The 21,249-nt window shown below is 44.2% G+C and overlaps 1 protein-coding gene across 1 annotated transcript in view; it reads right to left on the reverse strand.

The window, feature by feature from the left end:
* The window catches only part of LOC126095995 (uncharacterized histidine-rich protein DDB_G0274557-like), a 58,807-nt gene extending 55,531 nt beyond the window's left edge, over nt 1-3,276 (reverse strand). Inside the window, exon 1 of the mRNA XM_049910585.1 lies at nt 2,875-3,276. Coding sequence (XP_049766542.1) covers nt 2,875-3,276 — 402 coding nt within the window. The remainder of the gene's footprint in view (nt 1-2,874) is intronic.
* Between the last annotated feature and the right edge of the window lie 17,973 nt (nt 3,277-21,249).

Raw genomic sequence — 21,249 nt, forward strand, 5'->3', positions numbered from 1 at the left:
GATTTGACCTGGATTTATTCACAGCACCATTTATAAAATCTATCAAATACATCGAACGCCACTCTGGTGGGCAGCGGGACGAAATTACTATAAACTATCAATTAAAGTAAAATGTCGTTCAAATTCTTTTAAACAGTAAGAGTGGGCTCGTGTCAAAACTTTAAACATTGGATTCGCAGCGTTTTGAGGTCTAGTCACTTATAAAAGAAAATGGGATATGGGAATTATGTCAACTATAGGTGCCAAAATTGTCGACTTTAGGAGCAGGTCCATTTTAGAGTATCAATTTTAGGTGCACTTCAAAGGTTCAGTTCCTACTATTTTTACAAAAGTTTAAACTATCAGTTTAAAAAAATGATATTTTAGATGAAAGGTGAGACTTTGAAGTTTCAGAAAATAATTTTTGAGCCTACATTTATTTAATAGTATTAGAAGGTAGAAAAAAATTCTCTTCATGTGCCGACTACAGGTGCTCTTACCTTATTATAATCTCACTTGTATATACAAAAAGGCGCGTATGTACAGATGGCTTAAAGTTTATCCATTTCAGGGCCTGTACCCAAAGCTGCCTTCGGTTTTCATCCTTAGGGAATCTATGAGTAGGAACGAGAAACAGTTATACTTACTTCTGTAACCGAATTATCACAGATACTTTCCAAAATGTAATATGAGTCTGACTTTACAGGAATCACTTTCAACACACTAATTTACGTGATACTCTATTTCAAGTGTAAAAAACATATAAAAGTCATTTCAGCAGATTTCAATAAACGCATTTGCGCTATCATAGAAACACTTACACGTGAAATGTAACGCCATTTCCCCCGACAAAACGCTGAGTACAGCCATAAGCGCAACACGAAACAACCATGTTTTGCCAACATTCACGTGACTTTAGCCCAGAGATGTTGGAGCCAAGAAAATGACGTCAGGGCCAGTCTATTATATTTATGGTCGAAGGAGGGAACACTAGTCGACATAATTAATTTCATTGTTGGCACAGTGCGGTGCTGTGAACAAACAACAGACTAAACGAACGTTATCTAGCAAAACATGCCAAACAAGAATACAGCAATGACTGAACTTAAAATGGAACGTAAAATGGAACGTACGTGCCCTCAGACCTCCAAAGAGTCTAATACCACAGAGTAAATTAACGAAATTACTTTCTACAAGTGTAGTTTGTCAACGCAAGTATTTTACCATTATATGGTCCTTTCATAGCATCATTTTCATATGCACATTTTATTTGTTTGACATGTTTTACAAGATAGAGTTTGTTTAGTCCTTGTTTTCTTTAAAGCTATACTCATAGCACGTTGTTTGTTCACAGCACCGTGAGGTGTGGACATTGAAATTAATCATGTCGACTAGTGTTCCCTCTTATTTCACCATCGATTGTATTAAAGAGCGCAGGTTTTTACTCTGTGGTATTAGACTCTTTGGACATTCGTACGTACATAGACCTGAGATGTCAGTCGCCTGGCGACTGTCAATACTGCATGTCTAACTTATCTACGGTTTTTGATAGTTTGTCAGAATCTGATAACGTAGCATGTGCGTTTGGCCATTGCTATATATGGTATGTGAAAGTGTCTTCTTTGAGAAATATCTATTTTTTAGTCAACAGCTGTTATAATTTTGTAAGTACTGCATATGATGTTGGTTTTCAAAGGTAAAACTCTAATTTTTTCCGTTCTTGTCTGTGTATATTATAAGTAGTTTAATCTGATAGTTCAGTTCTTCGAGTTGATTATGGTAGAAACAACAGAAACAGGTTGAATAAATACAATTTATACACGTGATTGGCAAATATAAATGCTTTTCTATTAATATTTTCAGATGCAGGGAAAGACGGAAAGGCCTGAGAATATATTGCATTGCGTAGTTAACTCTGAGCTTCTTTCTAGCTTCACTTGTTTTGAGCTGCAGTTACCTTAACTCTTTTCCTATATAGAAACTCTACTTCTTGTGTGGGGCTTCGTGCGCCACAGCCCCAGTGCACTCAAGAGATACTGGCGTTGTGGTACTGTCCTTTATGTCCTCAAGGTCCGACTGCATCAAGACTTTACTTTCTTCGAAGCGGAATTATATGCAATCTTGTGGGCACTAGAGGAGTTGAGATCTGTTTCGAGTACCAATTTCCTTGGATGTTCCGATTCCCTGAGTGCCCTTCACACTCTGCAAGCCTTCTATCAAGCAGATAAAGTAGTCCTGAATATCCACGGCGCCCTCCTCCAGCTACAATGGCTGGGGAAGGAGGTGTCTTTCTGCTGGGTGCCAGGGCACATTTTTATTACGGGGAACGAAAGGGCATGTATAGCAGCTAGGCCATAACCCTGCATGCTATCGCCTCGCTGTTGAAATATAGAGTCTTCCGTCGATGAAAGAATGAGTGGCTGGAAGTGACACACAATAAGCGCGGCCTAGTAAAGCCCGCAACGGAGTAGTGGCGTACCTCCTTCCAGCCCCATCGATGGGACGAAGTCCTCCTTACTCGTCTTCACATGGGTTGCAGTCCTATGACACGTGGTTTCTTATTCTGGAGAGAGGACCATCCAATGTGCGGTGCTTGTGGCGTACCGATCACTATGCGACAAGTTTTATTAAACTGCGTTTTATTTTCAGACCATCGGACAGTGGCAGATTTGCCGATACGGTCCTGCCCTCCGTTTTAAGTGACTTCCGAGCGAATGTGGTCATAGTTTCAACGTTTTGTGAATTTTCCAACATTTTTCTCAAGATTTTAGAGAGATGGTTTTAACGTGTTTAATGTTTTTTGTAAGAAGTCCGGCGGTCACTCTTGGCTGTGTCATGGTTTTAGCTCTTGTGTTGTTTTGCTTGTATTTTAATCACTGAACTAGCAGCTGTCACCCTTTCTTCGTTGTGTTCAGGCACATGGTTGTGTGAGCCAGGCATGTGGTTGTGTGAGTCAGGCACGTGGTTGTGTGAGTCAGGCACGTGGTTGTGTGAGTCAGGCATGTGGTTGTGTGAGTCAGGCATGTGGTTGTGTGAGTCAGGCATGTGCTTGTGTGAGTCAGGCACGTGGTTGTGTGAGTCAGGCATGTGGTTGTGTGAGTCAGGCATGTGGTTGTGTGAGTCAGGCATGTGGTTGTGTGAGCCAGGCATGTGCTTGTGTGAGTCAGGCATGTGGTTGTGTGAGTCAGGCATGTGGTTGTGTGAGTCAGGCATGTGGTTGTGTGAGTCAGGCACGTGGTTGTGTGAGTCAGGCATGTGGTTGTGTGAGTCAGGCATGTGGTTGTGTGAGTCAGGCATGTGGTTATGTGAGTCAGGCATGTGGTTGTGTGAGTCAGGCACGTGGTTGTGGTTGTGTGAGTCAGGCACATGGTTGTGTGAGTCAGGCACGTGGTTGTGTGAGTCAGGCACATGGTTGTGTGAGGCAATGCGAATGAGGTGGGAGTCAGAGCATGAGGGTCGTTTTGTAGGTTTCATCCTAGCTGTGTGTAACCATTTTAGCGATTTCATCCACATTCGTTCCTTGTAAAGTGTATCAGGGCCCTGATAACCTCGCACTTGATAAACTCAAAACACACACATTATTGTATTCTAGTATGTTGACTGCGGCATTGTCTGGCTAACGTTACCCGCCAGGATAGCTTAGGGCTTCCCCGATGTGGGGAGGTGAGCTTGTACCTGATCGAATCCGTCTCGCGGATTAACGAGGAGGGCTCATGAGCCAACCGCCGTGGATGTGGTTTCTAGGTGGCTTCCCACATCTCACTAGGTGAAAACCGGGCTGGTAAGCACGTTCCGCCTCAGTTGTACACTGCACAACATTTCGAAGACGTTCTCACCTAGAACGTAGATTTACTGTAGACACAGATGGGGTACATAGATTCCGCCTTTAGGGAAATGGGGGCGTCAAGAAGGGCATCCGGGAAATTCCTGCCACTAACATTGCCTCAACCCATATAACAATGCCGACACCGTATAAGAAACGGGAAAGGGCAAAGGCAGGCGAAGAAGAAGATTATCTGGCTAATAGGCAAAGCGTGAATATTGGAAACATTGGTTCATCACTGAAATACATGGAGAAACTTCAAAGTGCGTGCTATGAGTGTAAACTCACTGTGAAAGGAAATGAGAGCAAAAAGTGAGGATACAAGACTCCAAATTTTTAAGAGGACATAGGTCGTTGTGGATGACGCATTCCGCCTTCCGTGTTACTTCGATGACACGAACATTAAATGATATTGCTTCCTTAATTTCTGCTTTAGGAAGTTCAATGTAAGCCCCCTGAATTATCCCCTGTTTCATTATCATGTCGTTCGGATTCCAAATTCCGCCCAGATACTACTCCTGTACTAAATAATTTGCAGTTGCTGGAGAGCTGGTTTCAATTTTTAATATATTTCTACCCGCCTGTGTGGTACTGACAATGAAGTCACTAATCGCTGGCGTAAGACTGCAAGTAAGTTTTCCTAGAGACATATGATGTGTCCTTCCTGCATGAGCTACTTTAATTCCTGAATACGCAATGTATCGACCTTTATTTGTGGCCTTACGTAAGGTACGTCACAGTCTTTCTCGTCGCTACATTTGAATCTGTTGGTATCGGTTACTGATCTACGTGCATTTCATTTTCGATAATATATTCACAATCTCCATCAGTATAACAGCTATTGGAAGTCGCATTTACGGCTATTTGTCTGTCAGATATGAAGCTTGCCTTTAGTCATAGTCTTGAAGATTCTTTTTATTAACAGAACGCATTCTTCCAATGGAGTTGTCTTCAACTACAAAATTATTTGTTTCACTATTCACACAAGGCACAGCACGTAAAAAAAGGATCGCTGACAGTTCTCTTACCAGTGAAAATAATATTCCCTCCTTCACCGTACGCCTCGCCGTCCATGGCGGAATTGGGATGTGTGAAGGTGGAGTTTAAATCTGCTGTTGCGATTGCAGCCGCTGCTAGCTAACCCTTGTTTAATACTTCAACAGCATAAACTGGTTAAATTTCATTTTTATTCTCTAACAAGACGAATTCCATTAATCACCCTTTCACGATTCACAGCAAATTATTTCGCGGGAATCAAAACGCATCTATTTTTAACAGTTGTTCATTACTACTGTGTCCGCCCCGATAGCTGAGTGGCGCCGGCACAGTAGCTCAGCGTCTTCGATCAGCGAGCTGGTTGGCCTCTGTAATAAATAAAAAGTGATTGGAAGGATTAACAAACGAACTTGAAAGGATGTCATGTGACGTCCGTGACGACCAAACACGACGATCAACAACGAAAAAAATGCAAAAAACAAAAAATAGTGGTCAGCGCGGCGGTCTGTCACGCCAAGGGGCCCGAGTTCGATTCCAGGCTTGGTCGGAGATTTTTCTCCTCTCAGGGACTGGGTGTTGTATTGTCCTCATTATCATTTCATCAACATAGTGGAAGGCAACGGGAAACCGCCACTAGAATCACTTCCCTAGATGCTTATGCGGTGGACCTCTCTGACGAGGCTTTCCCCATGACAAGACCTGCCGTAAGGCAGAACTGGTGTGTCCTCTTTGATGACAGTGGTCATTTACAGTTTAATGATAGCCTTACAAGCCAACAGTCAGTTAAGTAAATAAATTAATACTGTAGAACATCCAAAATTATGTGCTGTTCATTTGGAAGACATTTGTCTCACCCTCCTTTTTTCTTCAGCGAGAGAATTTTGAGGCATCCTTCCCCCTGGACTCTCTGAAACATTTTTTAATGCCTCAACTCATGGCAGAGGAACAAGAACAGTTCCTTTTACAACAACATTTTACTGCAATATTGACCTTATTGCTTATGTTTGGTTAATAGTTCTGGTTAGGAGATATTCAATATATATTACTATTATATATCTCAGCAGCTGATTACAAATACATATTAACAATAATTCTGGAAGATCTATCTATGTAGGAAAGCTCCGTACGGGTGCAAAATGTGGAAGCGGAAGAAGATAGATATGAAACGATCAGATGCCTCTGAAATATGCAATTACTGGAGAGTGTTGGAGATCTGATGGATTGCTAGGATAAGGCATCGGAACGTCAGATGGGTTGTCAGAGTAGGGAATGAGGACGTTCGGCAATCAGTCAACGAGAAAAATTCATATTAAATTACATAATGAAACGAAGAAATAGACAGGATGGCGAAATATTACGATATGAGTCGTTGATGAAAGGATGAAGAGGAAAACAGTCGAAAGTGCTGACGTAGATATAAGTATATAAGACAGTTTATAAGATTCAGTGTATTAATTATACTGAAGTGAAGAGAACAGTGAAACTGAATCAAATCAAACTTTGCATTAATAATAGGAAGAACCTAAATAATACATGCAAACAGACTTAAATCGCAAATGAAAGACAAATACACGTTAAAACTACAAAACAGCTATGAAATTATGTTTTTAGATCAATATACATAATGTTTATCAACGGGGTAGGAAGAAAATGGTTCAAATGGCTCTGAGCACTATGGGACTTTACATCTGTGGTCATCAGTCCCCTAGAACTTAGAACTATTTAAACCTAACTAACCTAAGGACATCACACACATCCATGCCCGAGGCAGGATTCGAACCTGTGACCGTAGCAGTCGCGCGGTTCCGGACTGAGCGCCTAGAACCGCTAGACCACCGCGGCCGGCGGGTAGGAAGAGAGAGAGAAGAAACATAAAGAAGAACTCGTCCACCATTAAAGGTTTAGATGCTTTGAAATAGCTTCCGAGCATGTTACCATTACACCTAACCAACACCAACTTTTGGATGTGAGTAAGCTGTCTCGGAAAGCCACTGGGACAGTTTATGACACGCTTTCTAAATCTGTATGTATGGCTACACCACTACGTTTTACACTTCATGAACATCGTAAAAACACTGTGTAAGCATCTTAAATGTCTCGGATTAAACGGGTAGTATGCTTTGGAGCAAGTCTGCAAGTGAATGCCATCAATATCTAGGCATAACGTTGCAAAGCGATGCGAAGTAGAATGAGCACGACAGGGTGTTAGCCGGGAAGGCGAATGCTCGACTTCGTTTTATTGGGAGAATTTTTTGAAAGTGTAGCTCGTCTATAAAGGAGACGGTGCATAAAAGGCTAATGTGACTCATCAAGTACTGATCAAGTGTTTGGGATCCCCACCAGGTCGGATTAAATGAGGACGTCGAAGAAATTCAGAGGCGTGTTGCTAAATTTGTTACTAGTAGGTTCGATCAACACGCAAGTATTACGGAGATGCTTCGTGAACTCAAACGGGAACCCCTGGAGGGAAGACAACGTTCTTCTAGCGAGGCACAATTGAGGAAATTTAGAGAACCGGCATTTGAGGCCGACTGCAGATCGATTCTACAGCCGTTAAAATACATTTCGCATAAGTACCACGAAGATAAGATGAGATAAATTAGGGCTTGAACAGAATATTACAGAAATTTGTTTTTCTCTCGATCCATTCGCAAATGGAACAGGAAATGTATTGTCCAGTAGTGGTAAATGGAATTCTCCGCCATGTACCGTACGGTGGCTTGAGGCGTGTGTATGTGGATGGATGTGGGTGGATGGAACAGAAGATATCCCCAATCAGTCAGAAAATAGAGACCTATGAATTGTACTGAGTGTATAAAAATATGCTGAAAATGCGTAATACTACTCTGCGAGTAGTTTCGGAGTATGGCTAATTTTTCAAGGAACACACGCATAACTGAAGCACGAATAGAGGTGCATGCGCGCCACGTTTTTTGTTATAAATCTTACAAGTTTTTTTCATAGCCATTAAAAATTCACAGTCACAAATTTTCATAACTATTTTTATGGGTTTAGAAATCTGTATGGGGCTAGCAGAAAATATTTTATACTTTTAATCCGATTTAAAAACCTTTTATACTGTAAGTAGGCTGTTTAGGTTTTTGTGTTGGTAACGCCACGTAGCGCTCTGTATGAAAATCACTGACTGTGCTGTGTGCAGTCTGTGGCTGGTTTGCATTGTTGAAATATTCGCTATTGTAGTGTTGGGCAGTTGGATGTGAACAGCGCGTAGCGTTGCGCAGTTGGAGGTGAGCTGCCAGCAGTGGTGGATGTGGGAAGAGAGATGGCAGAATTTTGAGAGCGGACGATCTGGACGTGTGTCCATCAGAAAGAGTAAATTTGTAATACTGGATATCATGAACTGATATATATATATATGATCACTTTTCAACATTATTAAGGTAAATACATTGTTTGTTCTCTATCAAAATCTTTCATTTGCTAACTATGCCTATCAGTAGTTAGTGCCTTCAGTAGTCAGAATTTGTTATTCAGCTGGCAGTACTGGCGCACGCTGTATTGCAGTAGTTTGACTAACGAAGATTTTTGTGAGGTAAGTGATTCATGAAAGGTATAGGTTATCGTTAGTCAGGGCCATTCTTTTGTAGTGATTATTGAAAGTCAGATTGCGTTGCGCTAAAAATATTGTGTGTCAAGTTAGTTCAAAATGGATCAAATGGCTCTGAGCACTATGGGACTCAACTGCTGAGGTCATTAGTCCCCTAGAACTTAGAACTAGTTAAACCTAACTAACCTAAGGACATCACAAACATCCATGCCCGAGGCAGGATTCGAACCTGCGACCGTAGCGGTCTTGCGGTTCCAGACTGCAGCGCCTTTAACCGCACGGCCACTTCGGCCGGCAGTCAAGTTAGTGATGATCAGAATAAGTAAAGAGAGAAGGTCTGAGTACGTTCAGTTTTGCTCAGCTGTTTGAAAATCAAATGGCGTAAGAGGTTTATCAGCACCGTAATTTATTAATTTTTCTAAGGGGATGTTTCAATACTAAAAATTTATTTTTATTTGAATAATTATTTGTTGCTCAGTCTATCTGCAGGCAACTTTTTTCATTTTCATAACAAACCATATGAAAACTGAACTAGACTACATATACATACCTACACCACAAACAACACACCAATATTATATGCTGTTTGTCCTATTACTTACGAGTATTGAGCCAGGAGAAATGAGAGTGTATATGGTTCAGTACGCCCTGTGATTTATCTTTTATTATTATCACTACCCCTACGCAAGATATATTTCGGAAGCAGCTGAATGGTCACACAGTCCTCCTCGAACACACGTTCATTAAATTTAGCAAATACGCTTTCACGGGAACTTTTATCCAAAGATTGTCATTTAAATTCCCCGATTGCCTCCGTTGGTTTCTTTTGTGATATACAAACCTGTTACTATTGTGGAAACGCGTCTATGAAATCGAAGTCTGTTGCCATGCCCACTGGATAAGGACTCCATACGGCGGAACAATAGCATATACGATTCACGTTACAAGTGAACTACTCTTTCCCGGAGCTGTTGCAACAAACCTGTCTTTCATTTGCCTTTCTCATTAGTGCTTTAACATGTTCGACACGTCCCGTATACCTTCTCAATGTTGCGTCTGCCACCGTAGCTGAGTATTCACCGTGGATGGATGTCACGTCGGTTCGATTCCTGGTAATGTCAAGGACTTTTCTTCTTTCGTAGGGGAACTGGTACGCTATGCACTCAGCCTCGTGATGCCTGATGCCAATCGAGCGGCTAACTGAATGGGAAGTATCGGCTCCAGAGTCTAGCATAGTCGGCAAAACGACCGGGAGAGCCGTGTGCTGAGCACGTGCCTCTCCGCACCGCATCCGCATCACGATGCAAGGCAGGGAATTTCACGGCGGCCGGTTGACATCCCTTGGGCTTTCAAAAATGGTTCAGATGGCTCTGAGCACTATGGGACTTAACATCTGAGGTCATCAGTCCCCTAGAACTTAGAACTACTTAAACCTAACTAACCTAAGGACATCACACACATCCATGCCCGAGGCAGGATTCGAACCTGCGACCGTAGCAGCCGCGCGGTTCCGGACTGAGAGCCTAGAACCGCTAGACCACCGCGGCTGGCCTTTGGGCTTTCAATGCGTGCACGAGGAGATCGTTTCGTTAGAAATATTATCCCTATACATTTAAACGATGTGATGTACTCAAGAGATTTGCAAGTAATCTTGGACATATCTTCTGGTAAACCTTCCGGGATGTAAGGTCGTGGTCCGGAGGAGAAACACCCCTCTGAAGATGTCCAGCGCAGCTCTGGACGAAACGTTAGGAGCTGAAAAGTTTCGTGGACCACGACCTTACATCCCGGAAGGTTTACCAGAAGATATGTCATCCGGTCGTGAAAGCCTTCATACTATAATCTTCGACATAATCAGGTTCTTCCGCATTTCTGTAGGTATTTTCTTGCTTCGATAGCCATTTAAAGAGAGATGGCATTCATTACAAATCGTGTAAATTTTGTCCAAATCTTTCTGCATTTACTTACGTTTACCCATTTTTGATTCTCTTAACTGTTGTCTATTTTTCTTCAGCGAACAACCCATGGTTCTACCGATCACATCTGATAAATGTTAAGAACACCAGAGATGGTGTTACGCTTTCTTGTGGTACATCCGATGTAGCTTCCGTCTTTGCTGAACCGCAGTAGCACGTGTCATAGTCACATACACTGACCAGCCAGGACATTATGATCACTTGCCTAATTGCCGATATATGTCGACTTTTCGTATGGATAACAGTGGCAAGGCGTAGTGACATGGAAGCAAAGAGGTCTTGGTAAGTCGCTGGAGGGAGTTGGCATCACATCTGCACACATGAGTCTCCTAATTCCCAAAAATTCTAGGGAGGGGAGCGATGAGCACTGACGCCACGTTCAGTCACATCCCTCATGTGTTCGATCGAGTTCAGATCTGGTGAGATTGAGGGACCATCGCATCAATTGTAACTCGCCACTGTATACCTGAAACCACTCCATCACACTCCTGGGCTTGTGACATGGCACATTATATTGCTGAAAAATGCTACGTCTGTCGGGAAAAGTGACTGTCATGAAGGGGTGTACGTGGCCTGCAACAAGTGTACGATACTCTTTGGCCGCCGCGGTACGTTGCACGAGCTCCACTGGACACATGGATGTCCACGTTAATGTTCCCCAGAGCATAAAGAAGCCGCCACCAGATTGTCTCCGTTCAAAATGGTTCAAATGGCTCTGATCACTATGCGACTTAACTTCTGAAGTCATCAGTCGCCTAGAACTTAGAACTAATTAAACCTAACTAACCTAAGGACATCACACACATCCATGCCCGAGGCAGGATTCGAACCTGCGACCGTAGCGGTCGCTCGGCTCCAGACTGCAGCGCCCAGAACCGCACGGCCACATTGTCTCCGTCTCGCAGCTCATGTCAAGGAGCTGTTCCCCTGGAAGACGAGACGGATTCGCGCCCTCTCATCGGCATGACGAAAAAAGTATCGGGATTCATCATACCATGCAACGCTCTGCCACTGTGCCAACGTCCAGTGCGGATTGTCACGTGTACATTTAGTCGTAGTTGCCGACGTCGTGGTGTTACCTTGGTACATGCATGGGTCGCTGCGGAGGCCGTCGTTAGGAGTGTTTCGTCCATTTTTTGTTCAGACACACTTGTAACCTGCCCAGCATTAAAGTCTGACGTCAGTTCCGCCACTGTTCGCCACCTGTCCTGTTTTACTAGTCTGCCCAACATACGACGTCCGACATCTGTTGTGCTGGGTGGACGCCCAACCACACGACGTCTGGACGTGATTCCACCGTGGTTTCCCACGTGTTGAAGACACTCACCACGGCATTTCTCGAAAACCCGACAAGTCGTTCAGTTTCCGAAATACTCGTGCCAAGCCTCCGGCCCATCACACTCTGCCCTCGGTCAAACTCAGATAGATCGCGTGCCTTCCCAATTCTACACACGGACAGCACGCTCACTGATACTACATGCACCGTGCGTGTGTCTGATTAGCAATCATTCCTCACCAAGTGACGCTGCTGTCACCTGTACGTGTTTATATCGATAGTAGGTCAGTGGTCATAATGCTCTTGCTGATTAGCGTACATGAGACGGACGCACACTTGGCATAGTATGTGGACGAAAATAGAGCCACTGCATCCGCGTATATCAGTAGACACAACTACACTCCTGGAAATGGAAAAAAGAACACACTGACACCGGTGTGTCAGACCCACCATGCTTGCTCCGGACGCTGCGAGAGGGCTGTACAAGCAATGATCACACGCACGGCACAGCGGACACACCAGGAACCGCGGTGTTGGCCGTCGAATGGCGCTAGCTGCGCAGCATTTGTGCACCGCCGCCGTCAGTGTCAGCCAGTTTGCCGTGGCATACGGAGCTCCATCGCAGTCTTTAACACTGGTAGCATGCCGCGACAGCGTGGACGTGAACCGTATGTGCAGTTGACGGACTTTGAGCGAGGGCGTATAGTGGGCATGCGGGAGGCCGGGTGGACGTACCGCCGAATTGCTCAACACGTGGGGCGTGAGGTCTCCACAGTACATCGATGTTGTCGCCAGTGGTCGGCGGAAGGTGCACATGCCCGTCGACCTGGGACCGGACCGCAGCGACGCACGGATGCACGCCAAGACCGTAGGATCCTACGCAGTGCCGTAGGGGACCGCACCGCCACTTCCCAGCAAATTAGGGACACTGTTGCTCCTGGGGTATCGGCGAGGACCATTCGCAACCGTCTCCATGAAGCTGGGCTACGGTCCCGCACACCGTTAGGCCGTCTTCCGCTCACGCCCCAACATCGTGCAGCCCGCCTCCAGTGGTGTCGCGACAGGCGTGAATGGAGGGACGAATGGAGACGTGTCGTCTTCAGCGATGAGAGTCGCTTCTGCCTTGGTGCCAATGATGGTCGTATGCGTGTTTGGCGCCGTTCAGGTGAGCGCCACAATCAGGACTGCATACGACCGAGGCACACAGGGCCAACACCCGGCATCATGGTGTGGGGAGCGATCTCCTACACTGGCCGTACACCACTGGTGATCGTCGAGGGGACACTGAATAGTGCACGGTACATCCAAACCGTCATCGAACCTATCGTTCTACCATTCCTAGACCGGCAAGGGAACTTGCTGTTCCAACAGGACAATGCACGTCCGCATGTATCCCGTGCCACCCAACGTGCTCTAGAAGGTTGAAACGTCCCCTTAGAACAATTTATACAAAACTGTGCTTAACCTGGCACACAATAATTTTAGCGCAACGCAATCTGACATCCCTGCAAAAGAATGGCCCTGAGTAACATTAAACTATACCTTTCAAAAATCACTTACCTCACAAAAATCTTCGTTACTCGAACTACTGCAATACAGCGAGCGCCACTACTGCCAGCTAAATAAAAGATTCAAACTACGGAAGGCACTAACTACTGATAGGTATAGTTAGCAAATGAAAGATTTTAATAGTGAACAAACAATGTATTTACCTTAATATTCATAATTGACATCCAGTCTTACAGATTATCAAAACTCCGCCATCTCTCTCCCCACATCCACCACTGCTGGCGGCTCACCTCCAACTGCGCAACGCTACGCGCTGTTCACATCCAGCTATAGCAGTTCATGACAACAATGGCAGACAACAATGCAAACTAGCCACATACTGCACACAGCACAGCCAGTGATTTTCATATAGAGCGCTACGTGGGATTACCCATATAAAAATCTAAACAGCCTACTTACAAGGTGTAAGTCAACTACCCTGGCCAGCAAGATATCCGGATCTGTCCCCCATTGAGCATGTTTGGGACTGGATGAAGCGTCGTCTCACGCGGTCTGCACGTCCAGCACGAACGCTGGTCCAACTGAGGCGCCAGGTGGAAATGGCATGGCAAGTCGTTCCACAGGACTACATCCAGCATCTCTACGATCGTCTCCATGGGAGAATAGCAGCCTGCATTGCTGCGAAAGGTGGATATACACTGTACTAGTGCCGATATTGTGCATGCTCTGTTGCCTGTGTCTATGTGCCTGTGGTTCTGTCAGTGTGATCATGTGATGTATCTGATCCCAGGAATGTGTCAATAAAGTTTCCCCTTCCTGGGACAATGAATTCACGGTGTTCTTATTTCAATTTCCAGGAGTGTATTAACCTTTAAAATGGGTTGGCTTATAGCCCATCAATAGGCATACATTCTAATCTGCTTGTTGATATTCGATTGGAACGTTCTTGGGAGGTATACTTTCTTAACGGCGAAATTATTTACAATGAATAATCGCAGCAGTGCGTTTATTACGGCAGCTGCAGTCGGGTCAAATGTGTGACGCAAAAGTGTTAGACAGAGTGCACGCCAGATCAGTAGGCTGCGGCGGCGGCGCGGTGGAATCTGGAGCATCCCTCGCACAAATCAGCGATCCGCTGCGCTGCGCTGCGCTCGTGCAGAAGGTCGGAGCAATTTGGGAGCGGGCCGCACTTTCACTCGCAATGGCGTGAGTGCTACCGGGGCCATCATTACGTGTCGGCCGCATTGTCACGAGGTTACCGGAGAAGACGACCTCACTCCGCTGGCCGTACCGACATCATCTGCTCACCTGTAAGTAATTGTAGCAGCTCTCGAGAAATTGCAGCATATAATCTCTCCACTTTAAATACATGAGCAAACCTTGCACGAGTGTTTACAGCGGGATCTGAAAAAAAGGTCGTGGTAATTTGGAGTACGTTCTTCTCCCTGTGTCCTCGACGGGAAACATCTCTTAACACCTCCCTCTCACCACCACGATCACCTAATAACGCTTGATGCAAACTCTCAGCACTAACTAATTGTTCACATGTGTTAAGAACGTTACCTCCTGAATTTACGTCCAGCATTCTAACGTGTCCTCACGTCAGTCCACGTGACTCTTTCTCTATCAAGGTCCCCGGCAGTGCATTATTACGATGAGCGTTCAATAAGTAATTCAAAACATCTTTTTCTCGGTCAGTTTCGATTGAAAAAATGCGTCATTTGTAGTGGGACATCGTGGAACATTCCCGCTTCAGACCCTATAGTTTCATGAAGTTCTGATATGTGCTATATGTAGCTTTCAAAATGGTGTTCGTAACGGAGGTGCGTTCCAAGCATAGAGTTTTCACCGAGTTCCTTTAGGTGGTAAAAAAAGAGCATCGCAGATATTCATAGGCGTTTGCAGAATGTCTACGGAAACCTGGCAGTGAACAAAAGCTCGGTGAGTCGTTGAACGAGGCGTTCTTGTTTGTTTGTTTTGTTTTGTTTTATTTGGCCTCCAGAGTTTGTACTCTATTTAGCCATCGAGAATACATGTTACACAGAATACACAATTGTACAAAGAAAATACAAAAATGTATTTACAGACTCTCAAGCTTTTACCACAATAAACGTTTAACAAATAGATTGATAAGTAAACTAGACATTTTTGTGTAATCAATTCACACTGCTTCTTAAATTTAATAATAATAGTGATACAGATAAATGAAAATATGAATCCTAGAGATTTTTTCCCCATAGTGTTAAGAAAATTGACACTCATTTTATGCAGACGAATGTCTTTAGAAACGAAAAGAGAAGACTCTGATTGAGGGAGAAGGTCCTCAAAAAATTTCGATCGTTCATTGTCAAATTTGGAACTCTGAAACAAAGTTTGGTTTACATCGGCTTCTGACTCGGAATCACACTCACATGCAGGTAAATCGCAATTGTCAATTCTTTATAGATGTAAAGGAAACGAGGGATGGTTAAAGTGAAGTCGATGGTGGAAATAGTAGATCGTTCCAAATGCGTTCTGTAAGCCTCGGCCTTGTAATAATTTCGGTTGTAATGCGTTTTAATGTCCACCTTTCGTTTTTTGGGACTCATTCCACATTTCTTGCCATTGCTGTTTTCCATTGCTCTTGACTTCATGTAAATAGTCTGTATACTGTAATTTCACATCTAGAACATAACGGTTGGTAGTGTTATTCCATCTTCGGAGTCGAAAACTCTGGGAGTCGGACGAGTTTCATATCTTCAAGAACGAAATAGAAGATACAAACTTAATTGCTTCCAAAACTGCGACAGTCTCTGACGTAAAAATTGACGCACTTTTAGGCAGTTTGTAGGTCTCACTGATATGGATCTGAGGGCATAGAAAAGCACTTCAAGTATACTCCTGTTGTGAAATTTTCGGTCCATCAGTATATATACCGATACAAACAGGCCACTGAGCTTCAATGCGACAATTAAATCTGAAAGTTTGGTTCACACTCGGCGAGGCTGTCATATTATAGTAATAGACGGGAATACTGCAGCTGTGAATGTCGAGATCATATTCAAATAAAGACATATATCAAGAACATCGCAAAGACCATGTGACAGGATACCAAGAGTCAAACCTTGTGCAGACGGCCGGAATATTACGAGAACTATTCGGAAATTAAGATGCGATCGATCGCGAAATAAGAACCACAGTTAGAATCCTATGGAACTTTGCATAGATGTGTTGGACAGTGTCTCTATTACGCCCATCGATTGTGTCACATCACTCTCTTCAGTTCCGAGCGCACAGTGAGCACGTAAAGACTCCTAGAAAATAGTGGCTCTCCGCCTATTGTGAGTACCAGTGGATATTGTGCCTGATTTCATGCAGCCCGCAGAATGTAAGTGTCATGCATTTCTTTCTTCATAACAACACTTGGCCGTACACTGCAGGGGCCGTGAGGAGGCTCCTGCAGCGTTTATAACGGGAAGTGTTTGATCACTACCATACATCCCTCACTTCGCTCCTTCTGATTTTCATCTCTGCTGACATGAACCACTGGCTATGAAGACATCATTTTGGCACACACAACGAACTCCAGACCAGCGTAGAGAAGTGACGGAAAACACAGGCCTTCTATGACAAGGGTCTTGGAAAGTTGGTACAACTTGACAACAAATGCTTAAGACGGAGCGACGACTATGAAGAGAAGTAGTTGGAAGGTATAGCAAATTGTTGCAAGTAAAACATTTTTAATTTTCGTTCTGCTTCCCATTTCTCGACCGATCGGACCTTACTTTTCGAATAGCCCTCGTATTTCTTCTGTTGCAGGCATTCCGTAATTGGTAAAGGCGGTCTCATTATAGTCAGGATTTTTCATAAGGGCCATTCCTTGGATGAAAAATTTATCTGACAGCATGTAACGTTTAATGCTTAAAGGGAATCTCTCCTGCCGCCACCAAGAGAGCATTTGTAGGCGTCGAGCGCGTGGCACCAAGGTAGGTACGAATGGCTCTGAACTGAAAAGTATTTAATTTGAAGAAGTAAAGCTTAGGCACATTGTGGTCCAGCATACAACCATAATCCAGTCTAGATCTAATAATCTCTCAATACATCATATGTAGAACACTTTGATGTGTTCCACACCATACACCAGTGAGAAAGCGAATTACATTTAATACTTTCCCTCATTTATCAACAATAGATTATACGTGAGGCGTCCAGCTGAGCCGAGAGTCAAATATCATACTGAGGAATCGAGCTTGAGATTTTATCTGGAAAACATTCTTTCCGCATGTCGCGCGATCAACAATGCAAGCAGTGTTCGATATATAAAAAGGTACGATCACGGATTTCTCAGCCGAGATCTCCAACCCATTGTTAGACAGCTATTCATCAATGTGCTCTATAGCAGTGAGTAACTCCGCTTTAGCCTGGATATATGAATCACAGTTGAATAAACACAAACATCGTCTGCATATTGTAGACCCGCCAGGGTAGCCGAGAGCGGTAACGCGCTGCTTCCTGGACTTGGGTAGGCGCGCCGGCCCCGGATCGAATCCGCCCGGCGGATTACCGACGAGGGCCGGTGTGCCGGCCAGCCTGGATGTGGTTTTTAGGCGGTTCCACATCTCGCTAGGTGAACACCGGGCTGGTCCCCATGTTCCGCCTCACTTACACTCGACGCAGACAGTTGGGGTACACTAATTCCGTCCCGGGGGGTACGGGGTGGCGGCAGGAAGGGCATCCGGCCACCCCTTAAACATTAACATGCCAAATCCGACTAACGATGGCTGACCCTGCGTAACTTCGGGACAAGGCTCAAGCGATAGAATCGTCTGCATATTGTAAAATTTTTGTCAGGAGAGTGATTGTTCTTTCTAAATCATAAGTATACAGAGTATACAAGAGGAGCTTAAAATTGCACCCTGGGGGAGGCCCTGAGAGACAAAATACGCACCGAGCATGTTTCCTTTAAATCTGGTATAGACTGTTCTTTGGGCAACCACACAATTGATGCCATCTGTCATCCTCGAATAAATGCCAAGATCCGTCAGCCTGTTCAAGAGAATCGGTTATGTACACGTGACCAAAAGCGGCCACACGTGACCACGAAAAGCGGCGACGATCTTCTTCTTCCTTTTTTTTCGTGTGAAAGGCTGAGATGATGTCCATTGCAGGCGAATAGACATTGTCAATAGTCCCTTAGGCTTTTCTAAATCCGGATTGACTCCGAGGCATTAAATTACACTTTTCAGGCGAGCATTGTTACACAAAACGACAATGCGATCAGTCGATAGTTAGAGGAGATATTTGGATCTTTCCCTTTTTTCAGAAATAGAATTATAACCTGCGTCTTCCAAGTTCCCAATAGGTCGTGTTTCTTCAATACTGATTAAAAATGACCAATAGCAAATCATTTGCTTCCATGGGAAGAATCTCAATCATAGGATAATATATGGAATCAATACCCAGACAGCTATCACTCGACGTTTTTGTAGCATCGTTTAGTTCTTCTTTCAAGAATGGACGAAGCAAGATAATATGATAGTCATCTTCAACTATAGGTACATGTTGGGACGGGACCGTTGGAGGAACGAGCGTATCAATAAATCCCTCTATCCAAGAAGTTGCACTAGGAAGAGAGGATAGCGGATGGCTGTTTCTAAAAGCCTTTGTTTTATACCAAATGATCAACATACCGGTTGCATAAAATATTTGTTTAGTATCAACGTTTAAAGTTATGAAGAACTCTGCTGGGAGATGATCTGATCCCACACTGTCAGTTTTAACGTAACAGGTATTGGTTTGTCTGTCCCTGTATGATATGGGGTGCAGGGTTTCAAGCATCATCAAACGGTGTTGTCAGCTTACACGCTTAGTTTCTCATTAGTCCTGGTCGTTTCTGGAACGTCAGTGGTGTGTGAATTGTAGATCAGAGGAAACAGGATGCCGGCTGTGTTACACCTGCTTCAAGTCGTTTGAGGTGGCATCGTCTGCATAGTCTGTCTTGCAATAATGTCCGTGTGAATCGTACTGTTTTGGTCGGTATTCCTAGTATTGCCAGCTATCACAGTGGCCGTTCGTGCCAGATTTTGTCGATCGCACGCTCTATGTCCTAAACGACAGCTAGCATGCAGCGTCCGTTATTGATAGGTTTTGTTGTCTATCATAAGTCTTAGTAAAGAGTCATTCGCAGATCTTTGGTTCCTGAAACCATCTTGTGTGTCTGGGAACAGATAGTGTTCGTCATCAAACTTTGTCAATCTGTTCGTGAGTATTCTTTCATATGTTTTTCTTACGACGTCTAGAAGTGAGATGGGTCTGTAGGACTTTGGGTCGTCAGTGGCTTTTCTGGTTTGGGTATCATTATGGTTTTCGTCACTCTCAACGCCACAGGTATAGTTTCATTTGTAAAGCTGTAACTAAACAATGTCATTTATATGGGGAGTATTACCGTCAGGGGGAATTTTCATAAAGGTAGTCTAGTTACAACATTTCCACGTGGAACGGAATTACGTCCAGCTTCTATGGCATTAATTAGTTCATCATCTGTTACTTCACACATATATGTGTACCGTCTTCCTTCTTCACTACTGTGGGCATCGCTAACAGTCCTGTTAACTCTTTCTGGAGATGGGCTGTGTGAAGTTGCCGTCAAGGTGATCGTCTTAGGGGAAAGAGTGTACTTCTTCCAGCACTTTCTCGAAGGCTTCAGCCTTCCCTCTGTCATTCGTGGTCGGTGTTGCCTCTGCAAGAAGGTAGGAGCTGGGCTTGGTTGCTGGTCCCGTACTGGTTTTAGATTTCTTCCAGAACTTTTGATTGTCAGAGAAGTTCAGTAAAACAAGGGGTGAAAAGCATTATATCTAGTGCAGAGCTTCAACGGAAGGAAGCAGACGGCATTGTGGGAGCTCCATAGATGACTATCGTTACGTTATTGTTTCAATAACATCCATCCTGTAGCCCAGATCTCGCAACTTTCGACTTCCATCTTTTTGGACCAGCGAAGGATGCACTCCGCAAGAAGCAGTACGTGGATGATGAGGAGGTTACTGATGCACCAAAACGTTGGCTCCGACGTCGACTAGTAGAGTGCTACCATACGGGCATACAGGCGCTCCCTGTAAAGTGGCGCATGGCCGTCGCATTGAACGGAGGTTATGTTGAAAAAATGTATTTTGTAGCCAAAAGAGTGGGGAATAATATGGTGTGTTGGAATACTGAATACGACCAGCCTGCTTTCAGAAAAGCATTACCTACTGAACGCCCCTCGAACAAGTGAGCTGTCGTAGTGACTAACATCTCAGTGTTTTTTTTTTTTCTTCAGGAGGATCCGGTTCCGTATTCCTGTCCCTGCGTCGAAACACATTTGTCGTAATTTGCGTAAATCACTTCCTCCACCCTTCCCAGTTTGACAGAAGCACGATCATTAAAGACCGTGATCTTAACTTGGCTTTCTGCTCTAATTTACTTCCTTTTTATATTTTTTCATGGTTGAAAAATAATATACAGATTAGACAGGACCACTGCGAGATGGACATCTGTTGGCCTTATAATAGGGCATTTGTGTCATTCATTGGATTCTTGCAGCATAGAGGCGCTCCTAACAACAGTTGCTGAAATCGAACGTTTTCCCTTTTCATAAACTTTACATTATTTCCTCACAGCCCACATTTTTTTCGTATCTTTGAGACACGTGCATACTTTTCTAAGAAAGAGATATAGCGTTGTTATCAAAATCTGATCTTTGACGTAGCACTGGTGACATTTAGCTTGCGATAAGAAATCTGAAGTGGCTGTCTGAGAATAAGCTCCTTTTTGTGCTTGAATCAGACACTCTATAGGCGTGCAGAAAGAAAAGTAGTAGAATTCCAATGTCCAGGATGGCAAGTTCCGTACCGCAGTACATAACTTATGCAAAATCACAACTTCTTCCAGTTACTGTGCCTATTATGTAGATTAAGATCTCCTCCCTCCGCCATAACGAATTTCGCTAAATAAATGTCGTGTGACTAGGGCCTCCCGTCGGGTAGACCGTTCGCCAGGTTCAAGTCTTTCGATTTGACGCCACTTCGGCGCCTTGCGCGTCGATGGGGATGAAATGATGATGATTAGGACAACACAACACCCAGTCGCTGAACGGAGAAAAATCTTC

This window comes from Schistocerca cancellata, chromosome 1 (genome assembly GCF_023864275.1).
Source record: "Schistocerca cancellata isolate TAMUIC-IGC-003103 chromosome 1, iqSchCanc2.1, whole genome shotgun sequence".
Lineage (NCBI taxonomy): Eukaryota > Metazoa > Arthropoda > Insecta > Orthoptera > Acrididae > Schistocerca > Schistocerca cancellata.